The sequence below is a fragment of the Amblyomma mixtum genome, chromosome 3 (assembly GCF_055824585.1).
Source record: "Amblyomma mixtum isolate Tamu chromosome 3, ASM5582458v1, whole genome shotgun sequence".
Lineage (NCBI taxonomy): Eukaryota > Metazoa > Arthropoda > Arachnida > Ixodida > Ixodidae > Amblyomma > Amblyomma mixtum.
In genome coordinates, this window is record NC_143014.1 from 46126136 (window position 1) to 46148246 (window position 22111).

A 22111-nucleotide genomic window follows, 5' to 3' on the forward strand; every position below is an offset into this window, starting at 1 on the left:
ATAGAGCATTTATTGCACTATGCGTGAAGTGAGCGTTTCGAAGGTGCCCAACAGGGTAGCCGTGCATCTCGCTCCTTCTGCAGCAGGCGTCTTAGCGCCCTTCCCTCTCCTCGTCCCTTTATATGCTCGAAGGTCGGTGAGGGCAGAGCTACCTGACCTTCTGGGGCGATGCTGCTGATTGGCCACGGCCATGGTAGCTGCCTGACGCCTGAAAGAATCTCTCCAATAGCATCTCTGAACAGAATTACGCAGAAACGGGCAACGGAGGAGGGTGCGAGCATGAAAAAGCCACCGGAAAGGACTCTCCAACTTTTGCGCGCAATTGTGGGTTCTCAGCTGCATGTAGAAGTGTATTATTTGGCTCAGCTGTTCATGACGAGAGAATGTAGTGACTGAGCAAATTTGCGTACTCTCCTCAGAAGGTGTTTCAGAGCCCCTTTGATGGGAGTCTACTGTATATATGAACAGTTTTATGAATTCTTCAGTAGTTCAAGTCATAGCACACGACAGCATTCGTAATGCAGGTTTAATACTAGTATTGCGTCTGCAGAAGCACATGATACAGGAATGCACAATGACAAGACAATGTCGAGCAGGCTCCTGTACAAATTGCAAGCCTGGATTACACGTAAAATTTATGCACAAATAAAGCTTTAAGAGGCTTGCACAGAAGTGCAATGTGATAGTTAAAAACGTGCACAACAGCTAGACAATACGACATTGGTATGCTCTACAGACAAAATGGTCTGCGTACATTATATATAAGGTTCTTTTTAGTTCACAGGTATAAACATATAAAAAACAACTGGAATGCAAACCATAAGGCTGCATACGTCTAAATCTTTGCTCATAAGAAAACATGCATCCACTTTTAAGTTCTGAATAGTGTACCTACACATCTCCACATTCACAGCAGTAAGCTCTGTGGCTGTAAATATATACATGAGCTACAGTTATGGTTGTACTGGGCAGTAACCACTAAAAACATTCAGGCAAAGCAAGCTTGGCAAGACGGTACCGGTAAAATAATACCAATCAACAGTAAAACATAAAACATGCCCATTTCATGTAGTGTAAAATCAAGGATGCTTAAAATGATATATGCACAGGTATTATGTACGACTACACTATATATATCAGAGCAAAGCATGACCTTGAGCAAATATGCAGCGATGACAGGCACAATGATGCACACAATAGAAGGACACAATTGTAAAGCAGTGGTTAAGTTTCTACAGCGTACTCAAACACAGCAGGATTGTTCAAGCATTGGCACATTTAGAGATCAAAGCTGGTATGCATACACATAGCTGGTTCTATGAACACTGTCATTTGTGCCATGCAATTATTTATATCAATGTAATGTAGCAGCAACTTTCCGAACAAAATTCCCCACAATAGTAAGTAACTAAAATCAAGCCTGCCTAAATAAAAATTAAGCTTCTGGACTTCACATGGATGCCTAGTAATGTAGTCTTGCCATCACACACAAACCTTTAAAAAATCTGGTTCACACAGTATGCCAACAATGATGTTTGTCAAAAAATGCAGTGAGTTCTCTGAAATTAGCACATCACAAGGGGAGCATACTGAGCCCACTTCCCTCTGCACACAGAAGTCAACCTTCTGTGGCCTCAGATGCGGTTCGTGTCATCTTTTTTGTGACGTCCTGGGGGAAGCTTAAATTTCGATTTGTAGGTGGCCTTTCAGGTTTCTTCGGCAATACTGGTGTTCCCTCCTTACTACCCTCCTTGGCAGGCAGAGGGGGCTGTGGCTGAAACAAAAAGTTTTAATATGCATTTTTATGTTTGTTGTGTCACCATCAGCACAGATCATAGCAGCACTTGCAGGAGCAGCAAGAATTTTTATTGCAAGGGAAGCTTTGGCCAAAGAGCACCACGACATAAGGTGTTTTCGTCTACTCAATGCAGGGTCAAAGACCCATCTCCCCAGCATTTCAGCTCCAGAGAAGCGGAGCACCAGGCTAGGGGAAAGCTTGTACCCACTGTGTCACCAGTGTGTACCTAAAAGCGCAGCATGAAAATACCGTATAAACGTGTGTAAGGGCCGCACCCGTGTATGGGCCGCACCCCGTTTTCCCGAAGGAAATGTTTAAAAAAAAAAATAAATCCATGTAAGGGCCGCACCCGAACTTTCCATGACCCAGGCGGGTATAGCCTTCTAAATGCACGCGCCATGGTCTCTGCGATCGGCTTCGGCTGCAAACAACGGTGCGCTCGATCGCGGAGCGCTTGATCGTGGAGGCCAAGCACGCGCACAAGAGCTTCCAAAAACCGTCCATGGATGGCGCCCGAGGCCAAAGCCATCATCATCATCGTCAATTTTTTTCTGCCGTGCGACTTCCCGCTATCCACATCGGCGTCAGTATCGCCAGCTCCAGACTTTTATGGCGTGTGGGCGCGGTCGCCGTAGCTGTTGTGGCTTTCGCGTGCTGCCGCCGAGTAATGTAGTTTTAGCACGATGGGCAAGCACGTTATCAGCTACACGGCTGGGAGTTAACTCTCGAACGCGGCAAGCGTGCGGCGGACAGGGAATTCGATGTGGCCGAGAAGTGCGTCCGATGATCGTGCTATCAAAAGGGTGCATTGAGGAACACAAGCTGCAAAAAGCGCGCTTTACGAGGCGAGCCGTGCGAGTTTCCCGAACTGCAAGAAGAGCTGCTCTGCTATGTGATGGAAATGCGGAGCAACGGCTACGCGTTGACAGCGGACATGCTGCGCGGCTTCTTAGAGATGAGCGTGCACCAAAGCACAGCACCAGCTCAGAGTCGAAATACTTCGCGAGTGACGATTGAACATAGAATAAATGCTGCTCATTCCCTGATTGGTGTGTTTTTGCTTTAAAAATTTTTTTTTTTTTTCGTACGTCGTGTGTATGGGCCGCACCCCGAAAATTGGCCCCTGAATCTCGAAAAAAAAGTGCGGCCCTTACACCCGTTTATACGGTACATTTGCACTTGCTTATACCATGCTCTCTGCCTGGATACAAGGGTTTGAGATTCAATAGAAGTATGAAATGAACATGTCCTGCTCACTCTATTTTTGGTCATGCCAGGAATGCTCAGGGAAGGCTTGCGTGCTGGTAACACTGGAGTATCTTCAGTCACATTGGTGTAATCAGCGTAAGCCTGCTTCTGAGGAAGAGGTGGTGGCCTGTCAACCTCCTGCGGAGGTTCTGGCGAGCAAGCTGGCCCAATGGAGCTGGCTGGAAACATGGGGAAGCTTATAGCAGTAGCCAAGCTTGGTGTAGTCGCTCCTCCAGTTCCTGCTACAGAATGCACATCACAAGCAGACAGACAGTCAATCCACACAGTGCATGGGCAAGCATTTCACAACTCGACCATCATTCACTAAGTGTCGTGAACGTGAGCTGCAAAAAGGTGAACCCCAAATGTCGAGCAGTGTGTACAGAAATGGAAGGTCACGAATGCTAGCTTGCTTTCTTTGTTTCCCTGCATTGCTGAGTACTAAGGTGGGTACTTAAGTGCCCAAAGTCTGCAACAATCCCTAGTTTTCGGCAACTTGAGGGGAGGTGTGATGCAAGAAATTAAAATATTCAGCGAAAAAATATGTTATCACTTTTATAACAGTTTTGAGTTCCTTAAGCATTCAATAATTTGCAAGCACAATTCATAACCATGACCTAACGAAGCAGAAATTCGTGTTTTTTTTTTTTAACAAGTCATCACATGCCCACTGGAAGCACTGAAAACTCGATTTACCCAAAGCACTCGCAATATAAGACAAATATGCCAACAGCAGTGTCACTACCATCATTAGGACGGTGGTTTCCCAAACTGCCATGAGCAACACAAACATTATACTCCTCCTAAAATGTAATCAGCATGAGGCTCTGGTGCCCACAAAAATGGGACCAACTTGACTGTGTTCGCATAAATGTGCTGCTTCAACAGGTGCACCAGCAAAGCTGGTCATGGATGCAGATAAGTAATGTGAAAAACAACACAAAGTGTCACATGGGCATGAGCAGTAGCAAGTAGCATTGCAAAGTGGTGAAGGAAGAGCAAAAACAAAGCTACCACCCCGGAAAAACATAGAAAAAGAAGCCCTGATATGGGCTCCTTTGAGTAGCGCACCTGAAATAGAAACAGTACTAATATAGGTCACTTCTGAAGCTCTAAACCTCGTTTTAGTCATTTTGCACTCCTTCTGTAAGCGTTCAAGTTAGGGAACACTTTTTTTTTTTCCATTTCAGACAAGACAGACTGAATATTATTGAGATCTTGGGGGTGAAACTTTTATACAGCACACAACTCTTCACTCAGATTTTGAATTTTAACTTTCTTTGAATGGAGACTGCAATATTTAAGGTGACATGCAGGTAGCAAAATGGTAGTGCAGCTTCTACACTACTGTTTCTTATTAAAAAAACATTGAAATAAAAGAAAATGGCTGCACAGCTGCAAATCCTACTCTGCGGCCACACTAAAAACACAACAGTGCATTTCTATAATTTCCAAACAAAACTTTTTGTAACTAACCATGCACACTAAATAGTAACTTGTATATGTGTTAGCCTACAGTGATGATGTTGAATTTTAATGGCACAAGGGCAGCTTTGACCAAAGGGCGCCATGGCACAAGGTATTTTTAATACACAAGGTGGGGTCAAAGACCCATTTCCCAAGTACTTCACCCCACAGAAGCCAAGCACCAGGCCTGGGGATAGCTTGTATCCACTGTACCACTGGTGGGTACCGAGTGGCACTGGGGATTGAACCCTGCACTTCCTGCATGCAAGGCAGACGCTCGAACGAACCACTAGGCCACTGCTGTGATCTACGTATTCATCTGCAGCACGGCATTTGTCTCCAGGGGTTTTAGTGCCAATACTATAAGCAGCCTCTCCAAATTTCACTAAGATCGTGCAAGATGTACAGAAATTTACTTTTTTGGACAATCTGGGAAGACTGGCTTGCCATATTTTTTCATCATCATGATCATCATCAGCCTGACTACGCCCACTGCAGGGCAAAGGCCTCTCCCATGTCTCTCCAATTAACCCTGTCCTTCGCCATTTGCGGCCACCGTATTTCCGCAAACTTCTTAACCTCATCCGCCCACCTAACTTTCTGCCGCCCCCTGCAACGCTTGCCTTCTCTTGGAATCCACTCCGTTACCCTTAAGGACCAGCAGTTATCTTGCCTTTGCAGCATGGCATTTGTCTCTAGGGGTTATAGTGCCAATACTATAAGCGGCCTCTCCAAATTTCACTAGGATCATGCAAGAGGTACAGAAATTTACTTTTTGGGAGAATCTGGGAAGACTTGTCTTACCACATTTTTGCATTCTGAATAAATGAATTTGCAGGTTTATGGCACCAGGGTGACCAAAGGGCAAAGGGTACAAAAACTAAGATGTTTACTGTAAGTGAGGTTTAAAAACTATGCTAGTGAGTGGAAATAAATACTATCTTGCAGTAAGGGGATGGGTACATATTAAAGCATCTAGAAGCTTTAAATTTCAATTTGTTTAACTATTCGAACCAAATATTTGTAACCTGAACAGTTCCTGTTACTGTGACATGCCACATTTTTCCTAGTGACTTCATGAGAGAGAGACACAAGCACTGAGCACGCATATACGCACACATCACAAAGGATATCTACATGGTGGTCATTTCACTAGATTTGAATCAAAATAAACACGCCTGAAAACATGGGTGCTAACTGATGCAATGCTGAATTTCGCTGCCAAAAAAAGCAGTTTTTGAGTTCACAATAAGTGCAATAAGATTGAACGATATCATCTGCTATTTTGTATGACAGAGAGGTGGTAATGTGCCTCATGTGTGTCTTGGCTTAGAAGACTGTCAGTAAAGTTGTGAATGCTTTAATTTATCAAAAAAAAAAAAAAGAAAGCCTTTAAAAGTAACCTTGGTTCAAAATTTGTGTGTGGTATTAAATTTTGTGCACAAGGTTAGCAAGGTGTCGTTAACATCAACTATGAATCAGACTTTCGTTCCCCACGTAGTAACACATCACCAAACAATATGTCATATGTCAAGAGCCAATGTACAGTACGGTCCACTGTTAAAGGGAACATGCGATCGCATGGCCTCCGCGCTTCACGAAGCCCTGCTGCCTAGATGCAGCGAGAACAGACGGCATGAAGCGCATGTGTGGAAAGACCAGCCTTCATGCTTACTGCGCATGCATCTTGTGCTGACAACTCCCACAAATTCTCGGTGGCAGAGCTCCGCGAAGCACGGAGGCCACGCGATCGCATGTTCCCTTTAACAGTGGACCGTACTGTACACTAGCTGAGAGTGACACTAGATTTTCCCAGAGGGCTTTCGTATCGATGCTTGAAGAATATGGTGCTAGGCATGAAAACAACAAAAACTAAGAGAAAAGAAGTGCTAGTGCTGCTGCTACGTGGCTGGCCGCATGATGCTGCATATCCATACACTGTCACTGATGGTGCACATTTAATTGTCATAGCACAAAAGATAAATATGTTCATTTGTTTGCGAGTTTCCTGGCTAAATAAACACCTTTCAATACCACACAAGCACATGCATAATAGGTGATGGTGGCACCTCTTGTACTGGCAGGCTCTGTTTTTGTTATGAAATTCTGGGGGAAAGCTTTTTACCTGTCGGATGATATGAAACAACCCCACGTCGCTAAACTAACAAAAAGCTATGCATGCCACGCACATGACTGTGGCCTCAACAGAGTGATGACGCCTTGCACAGAGCCTACTGTCCCAAATCCTTCCATTACCTTGAGATGGTGGTGTTGAAGGGGGCAGTTTGAACTGGCCACTGGATGGTCTACTGTGCCTCTTTTCAGCCTCAGACCTCAAGGGGCGATGGGGAGTCAGCTGGTGAGCACAATAAGAAAGCATGCTTAGAAGTGTGCCATCGGGTACATGACAAAATCATTTTTGGTTGCCTTGTAGTGTAAGGCTGTAAGGCTATACGTATGATCATCGCTCAATCATCTACAGACCATCTCTTTATACACGGCCATGCATAGAGAATTAACGTTCTACTGCACAAGTGATGCCTTTTTTTTTTAGAACGAATGATGACCAGAATGTTCCATAATCACGACAGGTGAACAAGTTACTGTACAGCACTGAGTTCACTGCAAAATTACCACGGGACAGTGAGGCACTACTACTACAGCCTGGATAAGGAAATGGATCTCAAGATTTAGTTCCGAATGCCTGTGTTGCCTCCTGGTTGTTTCTAACAGATTTCATCGTCGTCTTGCACTGCAGCACTTGTGTACACTGAAGTCTCCAGGTAGTATTATCCTAATGGGTGTGAACTGTCCATTTATGTATGTCACTATTTTAAGGCAATCGATTAAAGGTCCCCTGCAACAGAGACTGTGCACATACATTTTGTTTGCTGGTTGCTTAGAGGGGGATGTGGTAATGCTATTAGCTTCAGTCCTAGCAATAATGCTGATGTATTTAACATTTTAATTACCTGAAGAAATCAACATCCAACAACTGACAATGTCAAGGCCCCTAGTTTAACATGATGCCGCGAAAAATAGCAGATTTCAGCATTTTTCGCGCAACTGTGTGTCAGCAGTCACATTCTCTCCTTTTTTTTAATGATACTGCGTTTGGACACGAGTAGGAATGATAGAATGATGGCAATGTGTTTAATTTAATAGTCTGAATTCTCTAGAAACGTAAAATCTATTAAAGAACAAAGCTCTGCTGATGCCTTGACATGTCTGTTCCCTCATCTGTTCAAGCAAGCAATCGCACGAGGCAGCACACTCGTGCTTATAACAAGCATGGGATGAACCATGATAGTGGCGCCTCTCGAAAGCAATATTACCATATTTGTATGCATATAAAGAGTTGTTTCTTTGAATCATCTGCTTCAGAGAGCACCTTGCATTATATATGGAACCAAGCTACGAATGTAGCGCAAATTAAATTTTTGTTTCTTGCTGTTCTTTCTGATAACCACAACAAGCTCACCCACCAGGCTCGTAAGCTGTGACGAAAAGCCAACTTCTCAACTACCTTGGTCACCGAGTTGAAGTGCGCGGCACGCACTGCTGAGAAAGGGCTGCTACAAATATGGAGACAAGGCCGCGCGGGCTGTTGTGAAAGAGCCGTAAAGAGCAGGGAAGGGAAGAAAAGGGCTAACAGGCACAGAAATGTGCAGCGGGGCAAGAAAAAGCGGAACGGCAACCGCTGCTACATGAAAGGCTGTACATTTTAAGAGGCTTCCCGCAAAATATTGCAGATTTTTCGTTCTAAATTCAAGCGAACTGAAAATTTCCCACTGCAGAAAATTAGGGTCCTTAGTCATCACTGTCACCAAAATCACAAACAAACCATTCCCTGAACCCAAGAGCATAACATATGACTGAAAGCCTTTGCAAATAACCTGGTATACCAACTCCTGTGGCTACTTCTTTCTTTTATTTCCATTGTTATGTTGAAGTAAATATCAGAATTCATACTACCACTACAATGTGCGTGCAAACGCAAGTATAATATAGTACTGTTTCTTGCAAGCTCTATCGCATCACGTTTTAACTACTCACATATTTAATTCATCAATTATTATAAATCTACGGCATTTTTCGTGAATCACACAAACAAGCGTTACACGAAACTGTTGACAATGCTTCCAAAAACATTTACTACTACATAATTTTTATCCCTTCAACACAGCTGACATATTCACACAAAGATATTACCTGTTAGTCACTGATGGGCTGTATGTGACAGAGGCATAAGTCAGAAAGTTACTAGCCTTGTTTTGCCTTACATTGTAGCCACTGGGCAATGTTCACAAGTGAACTAAATAAATATTCTCAAAATGGAAGTTTATACTAAGCGGCATTTTTTTCTTTCTTCATCTTGCTCAACATTGAGCACAGCACTTCAGAATCCAAACAATCCTTACTGCTGTATACGATCCATGTAAAATTTGTCACCAGAAGATGGCATTCATTACCTCCCAAAAGTTAAATTAATGTGGCAGTGAAAAGTTTAATAGGTCATTCATTTCATACAATGATTTCATAGTGAAACAGTACACAGTTTAGTCATGTTGCTATGAGCCGTTTCTGCAAAACTCACTCAGTACACTTGTCTGCTACCTAATTACTAAAGACAGCATTAACATCTATAATGACGACGCAATCTACCCCAAAACAGTGTCGCAAATTTTGATTCAAAACTTAGTCATCTGCCATTTTCAGCAGACAACTAAGGGCACAAATCAAGATCAACTATGTGAGCATGAGATTACCTGTTCATTCAGCTCAATAATGGGTGCCTCTGAACCTTTCTCAGTTGTCAATGGCAGGTCGTACCACTGGGACTGGGACGGCCTCTCCTCATGTTGCGAACTTAAAGACACAGCCGAGCTGCGCCTCAACGTGAGACCTGTGCTGTCACGGCTCTTCTTCCCATGTGCTTTGTGTGGCGACACAACTGAGTTTTGCTTCACAAAAGGCACGTGTGCTCTCTGTGGCTTTCCAGGTACACCTGGAAGGCTGAGGTAAAAAAAAAAAAAGAAAAGAAAGACACAACTAGTCAATATGCGACACTGTATCAGCAACAGCACACCATGACCCCGTGACAAAGACAGTAAAGCTACCATGAAGCAGCTGCAACCAACACATTCGATTATCTGTTATCTGTTATGGCAAACAGACCGCTACCTTATGTGCAATTTCCATTTGGAGTAAGTTTCCAACTTACATTACAGAGTCCAGTTCACTAAGCCTGTTTAAAAATACTAGTTTGTTTTCTTCTTCACACTTAATTCTAGATACTTGATTGCCCATTTGTTTCTGTTAATAATCGATGTCAATTTTTTAATTGTTTTTTCATGCCAAGATTGCTGTTCTTTCACTTGACCGTTTTTATTTAATAATTATACAGGTCCCTCCAACACTCATTGGCTCTGGAAACCTTTCTGAATTCTGAACATGCACTGCAACATCGTTCATGCCATAAAAAAACTCAAACCAGAGCTAATGATTCCGAGATCAGAGTTGTTCTGAACAAATGAATACAGCATTTGGACAAAGAGTACCAAATTGATGACAAGAAATGGAAGATGGAAGGCTTCCCAGACGTGAAAAGAAGATGGGCATGGTGAGAATGGTGCACTAAACATAACCTTATAAAAGGCGCACTACAGCCATTTAACATAAAATACAGCAATGCCTATATGTTCAAAAACGGATGCCAATATGAAATTCGTGCTTTTGCAAGACTGCTACATGCTTACGTGATCACTTTGGTGAGCCTGGCTGCAACATACAAGAACAGTAAAGTGCTGACATACACTTCCTTGCTGCTTTCAAACCCACACATAATGTTGTGAAAAAGTTGTAAATATCCAGCTCTAACATGTTCAATCTTTGACTTTGGGTAATATGAACCTTCTGGACAACCATTAAAAGCACGACACGAAGAATCAATTTCTTGCCCGATCATTTCCTCTGTTCTCAACACGTCTATGAGTTGATACGACCATAAAGCCACAAACATGGTAAGTAAGGCCTTTATGTGTGCATTTATATCCTAAAAGTAACTGAAGAGTCACAATACCATTTCAAGCAAGATTAAAAACATGTACAATGTAAACTCCCCCAAGCCGTAATTTATGACTACTACTCCCATTAACTGCCGATGAACTGCAGCTTGAGCTATGCATAAATGTGCAACACAGCACTGAAGGGACATAGTAGTAATTAAGTAAATTTCTAGAAAAATTACAGTCAGCTCGCTATTTTTTATTTTGCCACATGCATTACACCAGTCTTTTTCTTCACTGATATTCACCAGCCGACTGAACTTCTTTTCAGAATCTGCACCAGCATAACACATATAATACAAGATGACAAGGCTGCGCATGTACTGACCACTAGCTCAATGCTGTACACGCACGCAGTAAGAGCTTACTCTCAATGCATAGCAAGCCTCCTGGCACTGTACCTAGCTCGTGGCAGGGGTGGCAATACACAAGCTTATGTATTGTTGCCTTGGACTCACTCTTACAAAGCTGCAAGTTTACTCGGCACATGCAACTACAGTAGAACCCCTCTAAAGTAACTTGGACCGGCAAAAATCTTTACTATGTCAGGGAGGGTCTTTATAATTGGTGGTGGCATGGCTCTGAGGATGCTCTTGGGCTACTTGCTAAACACGGAGTGTTGATTTATAAAAGACACTCAGAAATACCTTCCATTCTGCTCTTATCGTCTCTTTATGCGATAATTATTTATTTTCTGTTATGAGATTTTGTGTTATGTTTTCGTTTACATCTTGTGGAAGTACTGCATTTGCACGAATACAAAGCGGCTATGAATATAAATGAGTTTGATTCCACATGAAAACGAAAGCTTTGCGTGAACACGGCACCGCCTCTGGCAACCTTAGCATAATATAAGAGGCAACAGCTAAGAAACATGCGCTACACAGTCGAGTGTAGCAAAACCACCCACGCAGTGTCGCCACCTCCCGGTGCTTCGCACTGCCGTGCTGCAAACGTTCGCCCCTTTTCTTCCTTTCCCTACACCTCATTGCACTTTTACTGGCTCTCCTTTCTCAGCTAGCTGCACTGCCTTCTTTCAACATTCTTAGCCAGCTTTACATTTTTTGTGTGTGCCGAGCGCTTTGTTTCATGACCTCAAGGCCTTCCAAAAGTTGGCTTCTCCACGCAGCTTTACAGCTTGGTGGTGAAGCCACCTAAAAAAAAAAAAGAAAACGCAGTCTTACCCTCTTTGGTATCTATTTGACTCCGAATGTTTGCCTCGCGATCCTAGACTTCGCGCATGCCGCCATGTCATTATTCCGCAAAAATATGTCGCCACAGCCCGACGCTCTTTACTATAAGTGTTTTATGACTCAATAACTTTGTAGATGTAGCGGGCATCACGAATATGTGATGTAATTAAGAGCACGAGTAAAATGCAGACCTACAACATGAAATCTGCGATGCTGCCAGGAGAAAAGAACATCCTTTCAGTCAAGGTCGGTCGGTCACTGGGTGTGCTCGTCGCGAACATGGACGGCGCTGAGCAGCAGCTTTGTCTCGTCTTCTACAGCGTTGCCACCAGCGATGGTGCGCGTTTTAGTACTGGCGGCCACCGAATGCCGGCGCCACTACACCAATCAGTTGTGCCAAGCTGCCATGCCAGCTGAACAATCTGGGATTTTAAAGCGATGGCTTTTCGCTCATGGCCAACACACAGCCAACGCTGATGACGCTGGATTTTCTGCATAACGGGCTCCTTTAAGCTATTGCTTTAAAATTTTTACCATAATCAAAAAAGAAAGTACAGTCATATATGGAAGGTGAAATGGGACCGCAGTTTCACTGTACTATTTTGGAGTTTATTACAACAGGGTTCTACTGTACTAATCCCACTTTCCATCTCCTTTGTCACTTTTGTTATGTATACTTGAAGATAAACATAAGGCAGTGGCACTTTTACTAATTGCTTTTACTAATTACCAATTACAGTGCAATAACATTAAAACATAATTAGCTTGTAATGAATGCCTTTTTCACTCACTCAGCATTATAGTCATAACCCAGAGCAAAAGTTTCGCCAGTCAGCGTTAATCGAAATAACATATTTAAAGGCTTGGTGGTCCCGTGAATGTGCATAGAAAAGTTTGCAGCCATAGGTCCAACAGTTTCTCTATGCTCACTGTGGGCCTCTGGGCCTACATAAACACGCAACAACATCTTATGATGTATATTTAGTTAAACACCGGCATGATGGAAAGCATATTTCGATCAAAATTAGAAAAAAACCTCATGGAAAAGCACGGGAGACTAGGGAGCTGTTTGACCGCTCGCAGCAGAAATCTGGTTTGACAAATCAACCCACTTGGAAGGCTGCTCAGAGCACTGTTACTGTTACACAGTTCTTGAAAAGCTGACTATGTGGGAGCGCAGTGCGTAAGTGATGCATTTTTTAAGGATTCCGTAAAAGACAAATGTGCATTGTATTGTATGCGGGGTCTGAAGAAAAAAAAAATTAAAAAAATTCTTCAAAGGATAGTTGCATCCAACTATAGCAAACTACAAAAAGATCAAATATGCAGTACCTGGAGATAGAGGCTGTTTTCTTGTTACTGCTACAAAAGAAAAAAAAAAAGGCAAAACAAGTGTTAGTAAATAAGAATTAGAGGGAACACAAGCCCTGCATCTGACCGTGAACATCAACACAATTCACCTCCTCCTCACTGTCTGCAGCTAGAAGCAAAGCTTGTGCAACAACTGTACGCATTTAGCGCACAAAAAGGTCTATAACGTCTACACTGCTAGGACAAGTAAGGTGAGAAAAGCGCACCAAAAATAGCAGGGCTGCAGTTATCAAGGAGAGCCAAATATGTACAAATTCTACTGAATATGGTCACATTAAATAAATCTTAATGAGTACTGCCAGGCAAAGAACAAATAGCATAAAGTGCCCCGTTTTGAGCTGTATCAGGTAAGTTTAAGGCACAATGACACCAGACAGTGAGCTTTAGTGTATTATGTACAGCACATGCAATATTAAGAGGCCCTTCAGAGGACTGCAGGAACATTATCGCAATACGCAAGTTGCATAATGGGCTCCTGTGTCTGGCTACTACACTGTGCTACTTCAGTATCCAAACTCTATGCCAGAAGTATTCCACAGGACTCTCTAGAAGCAAGGGTTCTCAAATAACTGAAGTTAGAAGTTTACGGTTTAAAACCAGTAGGCATCTTTCAAAATGGCTTTAGAAACACTATGACCTCATCCATAAAAATGCAATGTAAAGCCTCTAATTACAATTTCTAGCTTTGCAACCCAAACCTTCGTTTAAAACCACAACTGTGTAAAGCCACATCTGAATGTGCACTTTAAAAGTCAAAAACCTGTTCAGATTCATGTATGATACGAGAACAAATTCCATGTGCCAGAGCCTGAAAAACATCCTCTTTTACATGCAGGCCTACAAGGTATAATTTCACAGCCCATCTATTCTTGGCACATTTCAAGATGAATATCCCTTAACAGATGCAACAAAAGCTTTGAATAAACATTCAAATCCCGTAGGTAAGCTGCCAAAAATACTGACTATCAAGACTCAATCTCACTCAAGCATTTCTTACCTCTCTGGTGCAAAAACAGAACTGTCAGTACGTTCAGTACGAGACGACTGAGTAGACATGGGCACAACCTTGTATCGCCTAATAAGTATGGGGTGTTCGTTCAGCTCTGGAGGAGGGGGCTGCAGAGAAATGAGGCACCCAGGTTTTGAAATTAAAATGCAGACTTTGAAATGGTGATAGTACACGTTTCTACACTCGCAACAGATACTGCACTTTCTTTTTAAAGGCATAAAACAAAGAAAGCGTTCTGATCTAGTGAACAAATCTTACAGACACAGGCAAGCGCACACAAATATCTAGACTAATCAGCTTTCCACTTGAAGGCAAGTTGTTTCGACATTTCCCAGCTTTACTTACCACTTTGCCGTAAGTTTTTTCAATGTGTGCCTTAAGCTTCAGATACTTCTCCTGCATGTGTGAGTGGTAGGGCTGAAGGCTTTCAGGGGCCTTATCCCTGTGAATTTCAATGCCAGCTTCGAGAAGTGGTATCTGCAGCAAAGACACACAATGCCTTACAAAGGTGAAATCAAGAATGAATGTATTGCAACCACTGGGTAACCTACAGAATGAATGTTTTCGAAGGATTCTGCAGAAAGATATCAGTACACAGCCATTTAATTCACATATTGTAAGCACAGCACACAACTACCAAACCTCATTATGGATGATCCTTCCAACGATGGTCTTAGAAACAATCAGGTACAATCAGGTAATGCAACTAGTTATAGTTTAATTACCCCACTGGGCAATTTTCCAGCACAGAATTCATGTGAAAATGCTAAAGTTCTAAGCATGCCACAGGTCGAATTTGCTGGCCAAGAAAAAAAAGCAAAGCTTAACTTCTAAAACCTTTAATAAGAAGGCGCTTCTTTCAATTTTTCGAATGAATAAGTGGAAGTGAAAGTGAACGACCACTGCAAGTGACAGCACATATTTTGAGGAATACTAAATTATGCAAGTTTTACCTACAAAAGTTTCTGTGTACATACATCAAGCATTTAGTGCAGCAGATAAGATGGAGACAATAGGCAAAGGTTATACAGAAACAACAAAGTGTTAACAAAAGACAATTGTTTGAAAGCATGGACAGTCCTGCAATCGGAGGCATTTATAAAGCAAAGAGAAAAGATGATCAGAAAAGGCATGATTTGGCCACAAGCCGTTTTCAGAGGCTATACATACTGGAAGAAATAAAAAAACGACAAAATGAAAACTGGAAAAAAAAAAAGAGAAATGAGAATGACAGAAAAAAAAAATAATTGCGTAGAGACATACAAGAAAGGATGTATACAGCACTGTCACAGCACTTAGCTCGAAACTAAGTGGCAGACGAACATAAATATATGCAGTGCCTCAGATTGCATCATAGCTGAGGACTGCTAGACAAACCTCTCTCCCGCACACACCCACCCCAACCCACATAGAGAGGGAGAGAGAGATGGTGCTCATTTTCTCACCACGGGCATGAGTCTGATATGACAGACTATCAGCTATTTCCATGAGAAGTGAAAATTTTTTCTCAAGAGCAATGCTAAGCCACACAGCAGGGTCACTTCACGTCAACAGATCACCTAGGAGATTTCCTGAGTGTTTCCTCGCAAACCAGGATCCCTACATAACTCAGGATTAGTAGCTCTTGTTTTGTGACCTGCTGCAAAATATCTACGAAAACTGAAAAGAATCTAAAAGCACCAAACTTTTCAAGCTGCATAATAACTAATCACGAGCAAGTATATGCCACATTTACTTCTACACAAAAAAATCGATATTTTTCCCAAGAAACTATGAAAGCTTTGGAGGGTGCATTCATTATATGGAGTAAGATCTTAGTAAAAATTCACATTTTGACAAACAGAAAAATGTGCGACCTTACTATAGGAGTGAATACAGTATACAAGCAGACTTTTCTATATGTCACACTTAGAGCTCAATATATATATAAGCATCTACTCAATTACAACTAGATGCTGTTTGTGCCAAGATAGTGCCCATAATGATGCAATTGCGTTTGGAAGTTAGCACCAAAGGAGAAAGCACATAAAGATAAGCTAAAATGCTAGCGTGTAACACGAGTATTATAGAAAAATTAATGCCCTGAAGCATTACAATGGCAGTGACAACTGAGCTAGTTGGTTCATACTTCAGGGTGGTTGCAGCAGAAGTACAAACCCAGAAACACATTTTGGAAACATTAAATATAAACCTGCTCAACTGTTAGACCCGAAGACCATCTGAAGCAAATAAAGCAGTAAACCTACAATCTGGTGCCTAAGACTGCTTGTTAATTACTGCACCTATAGCAAAGTCATTGGGACCACGAAAGATTTTCGAATGAACCGAGCACAGCAAAAAAATGGGCTGGGACAAAAAATTCCGTTGCAGGAACGCGCTATCTGTATCGGAAAAACTGTGATTTCCATATACCACGTAAAAGTCTACCCTCCCAATTCGTACTACCGGCTAACCACAAAAAAGAAAAAAAAAAAGCCGACTCCAAATACAGGCCGACAATACACTTTAGAATCCGGTCTTACCTGGCAGGCAATGAGCTCCTTCAGTCTATTAATTCCATCAGTTGCTGACCTGTTTGCGTCCAGAAACTCCTGAGTGAAGAATGCCTGAAAATTTTATTGTTGATAGCTATTGTTAACAACACTCACAGGTTTCCCAAATTACACGTTCTCCTGCTCATGCCAAGCAAGCACACATTTTTGTGTGTCATGAATAGCAATTCTTTGTAAACAGACACAGCAAGGAACTCTTTCCATGATACCATTTTGTGCAGTTTCCTTTTTGAGAAAATGCATAGAATATCCAATATATTAGCCAATCCCGGACATTTGTTTGAAGGCTGAAGCCATCTTATTGCAAGAGAAGCGATCGACCAGTTATTTATAATCGTCATAGAAAACCAATCACTCAAAGCCTAAAAAAGGATAAAGTCATGACATACAGCTTACTACCATTAAGTTAACACCAGGTGTTCATGCTTTTTATGATAAAAATACATTGTTTATTCGAAAATGAAGAATATGAACTAGAACAGCTACCAGTGGGCAGGGTACAAGTGCTACTGGTCATTGCAAAGGCACCAAGAAAGAAATACGCAGTCGATGATATGGGGACTGCTTTCATAAACACAGTAAACTTGAACCACATGCTCTCAAGCATATTTGTTACCTGCCACACCTGTAAACCACAACAAAAAAAAAGTGACCAAGTGGAGTACAGGAGCAGTTGAGAGGACATGATAAGGATATTGCTATATACTGAAAAATGGCACAGCTCACTAAGGCCAGCAGGATAGCAGAGGCCATTTCCAGCAGTAGCTAATGAGCAGTTGAATTCACAAAGCCACCCACAAATAAAAATGGTGAGTAACGAGTCGTTATAGGTAGCTAACGATGTGACTACTGGCCAGTGTAAGGGCTCTGATGAGACATCCACTATTCTTAAGTGCAAACAGGTTTGAAAGCTCAACCCCTGATCAGCTGATGCAAGCTTTAGAATCAGCAGAGCTGCATGGTTTTAGTAAGACATCAGCAGTGAAGTGGCAATGGCAATGTTCAAGAATCGTAACTGACTGCACCTGAAGCGCAAGCATGAACAGTTCTTTCTGCACTGTGAACTCGTCTCTATGGTCTCTACTCAGAGAAAGTATGAACCACCATAGCAAAAGAGAGAAACCTTGCTGATACAAAAAAAAAATGAAAGGAAAAAAATTGTCCGGGAAAACGAACCATCCAACCACCTAATTTTGAAAAATGTATCTGTTGAATGAGGTACAAAGGCACCTATTGACAATTTCAATGCATGAAAATGTCGATTAGCATTTTTGGCACAAGGTCCGAACAGCTCCATTTTTAGTGCTCGCAGAATTTAGTCCACATTTGCGTTGCTCTGAGTGCGGAAGTAACTCCAAAACAAATTATGGCCCCAGATCCCAGCGGACCAGAATACGGAACGCTCCCAGCCTGAATACAGTCCCAAAACACGTGGTAAGGGCCGACCAATAGGAGCGGGGCTTTGAGGGCGTTTTGAGACTGTCTTCAGATTGAGGGCATTCCGTAATTTGGTCCCTGTTCCTCATTTTCAGAAGCTTCAGCCCCTTGTAACAATGCAGAGTGAAAAAGCCACCATGGCGGCTGACTATTGCAGTGCTCTAACTCTTCATGCTGTGTACTCAAGATCTGGCCTGCTCATATGTAAGCACATTGTAGTAATTCTCAGATGCTTCACCCCTTGACCTTGGGCACTGTGAAGAAGCCACTGTTTCTCCTCTTTCAGTCATGTCTCCGCGAGAATGACCCGCTCATCTTAGCACATTTTTTTTAAGCTTCGCCCATTTGCACCTAGGCACAACAGAGAAGCCACCATGGTGAGAGATTGCCACTGCATTCCAGCACTTCAAACGTCGTGTGCCCCCAGGTTCAGCCCACTCGCATGTTTCCACATGTGCGGTCGGCCGCTAAGCGTAACATACAACCAGAATTTGTCCAAATTTTGAATGCTGTAGCCGGGAAATAATGTTATCCAAAAATGTATTAACCACAAGAAAAATAATGTAACTATGGGAAATTATTACAGCCCGCAATTTTCACCATTTCAAACCAAAAAATCATATGAAATGGGAACATATCAACAAGGTTTCACAGTACTTTGACTGAACAAAGGGTTAGAAATTTGTTGCAAATTTCCAACACATCCGTCAATATGACCAGTGGGTAACTGGAGGTGATTTTGCTTGTACCGGCTCCAATTAATTATAGTACACTGCACTAAAAAATTTTAAAAATTACACTACATGTTACACGTAATTACACTACATGTTGCCAATGTGATAGCATCAGAATCTGTGCATCCCTTTACAGGAAGTGCCTTTTGTTGAATGAACATGATGCATGCAATTTTAGGTTTAGTTTACGGGATTAAATGTCCCAGAGTGACTCAGGCTATGAGGGACGCCATAGTGAAGGGCTCCAGAATTTTTTTTTTTTTGCAATTTTAAAATTTGCAGTGCACTTTGTAATGGCACAAGACAAAAGATGACAACCTGTTGACTTTAAGCCCATACCTTCTCGTAATTGCCAATGCCTCCATTGACAGCCGCATCAACAATGCCTCCCAGCAACATGCTCAGTGGATTTAGTGGAAGGCTTGCGTCAGCCCTGTACTGCAGCACCATGTCCCTAATCTTGGTGTTGGTGGCTTCCATGGTCTCAATGGCATTTTGCAGTGGGCTGACCTCAACAGTGTGTGTCTTGACCACCACAAACCAGCGAAGAATACCAGGCAGCTTATGAGCAGTCTCAAGGGTGGTCCGCTCAAGCCAGATGTTGCCAATGTCGCTGTCGGAGTCCTTCTCACCTCGCCGCAAAGGGCGCGAGTAGGTGAACTTGTTCACCTCATTCACCTAAACAAGAAAGAGGCCTTAGTGATGCTTCTCAACAACCAAACATAGGAAAGACACTAAAGCAACAGTGAAATATAATGTGTGCTCAGGACAGCAGTCATCCTCATGAATATACTGAATGTAAAGCAAGAAAGCTCATTTCCATGTTTCAAGACAGCACAATTTCAGAAACACAAAAACAAACTCAATTTATACATTTTCCTTCCCACAGACCTGGTTCCTATTTGTAAACAAATGTATGTAACATCACGGTAAGCAAAGATTGGTGAGGCACATTTGGGCAGAGCACATGGTGCATGTTCCATAGCCTCGTTTACATGAACTCCATACCAGTCAGGCAACAGTCACGGCATGCCCCAGGAAGGCCTGACCGCCTGGGTGGTAAACAGACTCCTGCCAGCTGCTACACTTCTGCTCTACCCTGCAGAAAATCCCTTCTTCAGGTGTGAAAGGGAATCAAGTGCAATTTGCAGAGGGGGTCTGTGAGTCAACCCACCCCTTGCCGTCAAGTTGACTGGACTTGAACTACGACTCCCAGACTCAACAGCGTTTGCATGGACCCGCTAACCGCTTCTCTACCTGACAAACTCAACTTGTCAAGTTCATGTATATGCTGCTCATGTTTCACTCACACTCATTCCATCTACACTACTGCGGAAGGATGCACATAAGCATGTACTGGTAAACATGCTGTCAACAACAGCACTGCCATGCATTCCTGATGTTGGGGCTTGAAAGAGGTCTATTAACAGTTCTAAAAGACAAACAGCATTCATATCACTTCATTAGCTTTCAGTCTTCCAACTTTTTATGTTCCACCATGACTGCGCAACGCTACATAGCGTAAGGCTGTTACATTTAAAAAATACGTCACAGGAAAAAAACAAAGAGAGAGAGAGAATGCTATTTACAGGGCATGCATGGCTGCACTACTGCAAATGCATCTACCTATTTGCAAACCTTAATGTCTACATTTTGTGAACGGATTACAAGACCCAAAGAACACATTAGCTATAAGACTCCCTTCATCCCACACACCCTTCAACAGAAGCCTTACCCTGTAGTACTTGAGGATCTGCTCATGCACAGGCTTATTCTGGAAGCGGTGAGGATTGTTCATCACAGGGTCCACTTTGTTTATCTGAAGGTACTGGGCCTGTGACTCAGTGACATCTTTGCCAGGAATGGTCAACTTGGTCAGCAGCAGTGCATTGGGAAACTGGTTGAGCAGCCTGGTGCTGAAGTCGCTCAATCGCTCGTACTCCTTCCCTCTGTACACAAAAACCTGGTAGGCAAGCATTTGGGACATGTATGTTAGCGCTACAGAAAATGAAACCTTTAGCATACACAGCCTATAACATTACACTACAGTAATATGACCTGGTGTGCACTTATTTAAAGCCAGGTGAGTGGCCACAAAATTAGGGGTGTGTGATCCAAACTGAATCGAATACTGTAGCTCGAAACTTCAGAATGTTTGCACACTCCTATACAAAATGAAAAAAAAAAAAAAAAAACCAACATGCACTGAAAAACACTGTTACCTGTTCTACTTGTTGTCAATCTATTCTATTAGGATCCCGTGTGAATTCCACTGAGTTAAGTAGGAGTTACCCCGGCCAAACAGGCTGCTGCCTTCATAATAGACTGCAACAGCATGCAACATTAACAAAAGCTAACTGCCTACAGTAATGAATGCAGCTACATGTCAATTTCTGGCCATGTTTCACCATGCGGAAGGGACATGGGCACCAAAAGAAATTCTAGAAGGGCAGCAATTCATATAGCAAGGCAACATAGGCATTACCATCTTTTTGTGCACTTCACAAAGGAATAGGTCAGCAACCTAACTGATGGCCAACATTATATTTAACACTGTCCATAAGAATTTTGGATGCATCCAATGTTCTTGCTATTTTAGTTTGCAGATTGCAGACTACTGCCCTGCTCATGCAAGAGTAGACAGTTGAGCTTGTTGGTTATCTTGCGACAGGTAACAAAAAATAAAACGAAATAAATGGGACAGTTGTATACACTAGACTCTCATAAATTCATCAAGGGGCCTGAGATTTTTGCTTGAATCATCAGAAGCTTGAATTATCAGTAGTACACCTTAATAAAATCCAAAACTAAATGAGATTTGCTTTATGGATATCAATGCATAGAAGTAGTACTATTTTGGATCTATTTCTTTCAGCAAATGTAGCTAAAAGCTTTAACTCAACATAAAATATGGGTGAAAGGCAGTGATATATGTTTACGCAAGCGCAGTTGAAAAAAAAGTAATCAATAATGTGCTGGTTTCCCAATACAGTAAAACCACATTAATTAAGACCTCAAGGGGGTGAAAAAAAGGTCCGAATTATCTGAAGGTCGAATAGTCGAATGGCTACAAAAAAACTTTCAGAAACAGTTCCACGCCGCAGCAAATTTAATTGATAAAATAATAGGCAATGGTTGTCTACTTTTAAGAGAAAACTGCGTGGAAATGACAATTTTTTGCAATTCTGTCACGGTGTATTGCACGCCCACTGTCGCAAACATCAAAGCAGAGCT

At 42.3% G+C, this 22111-nt stretch overlaps 1 protein-coding gene across 2 annotated transcripts in view; it reads right to left on the reverse strand.

Moving 5' to 3' along the window:
* Positions 1 to 509: 509 nt before the first annotated feature.
* The window catches only part of mbc (dedicator of cytokinesis protein myoblast city), an 81070-nt gene continuing 59468 nt past the window's right edge, over positions 510 to 22111 (reverse strand). For both annotated transcript variants that reach the window (XM_089579032.1, XM_089579033.1), the window contains exons 34-43: positions 20613 to 20840; positions 19217 to 19555; positions 16677 to 16760; positions 14500 to 14631; positions 14143 to 14261; positions 13107 to 13136; positions 9283 to 9529; positions 6770 to 6869; positions 3056 to 3288; positions 510 to 1774 (exon numbers count right to left, since the gene is read on the reverse strand). In XM_089579032.1, the coding sequence (XP_089435158.1) occupies positions 1619 to 1774; positions 3056 to 3288; positions 6770 to 6869; positions 9283 to 9529; positions 13107 to 13136; positions 14143 to 14261; positions 14500 to 14631; positions 16677 to 16760; positions 19217 to 19555; positions 20613 to 20840 (1668 nt within the window). In that variant the 3' untranslated portion in view covers positions 510 to 1618. The remainder of the gene's footprint in view (positions 1775 to 3055; positions 3289 to 6769; positions 6870 to 9282; positions 9530 to 13106; positions 13137 to 14142; positions 14262 to 14499; positions 14632 to 16676; positions 16761 to 19216; positions 19556 to 20612; positions 20841 to 22111) is intronic.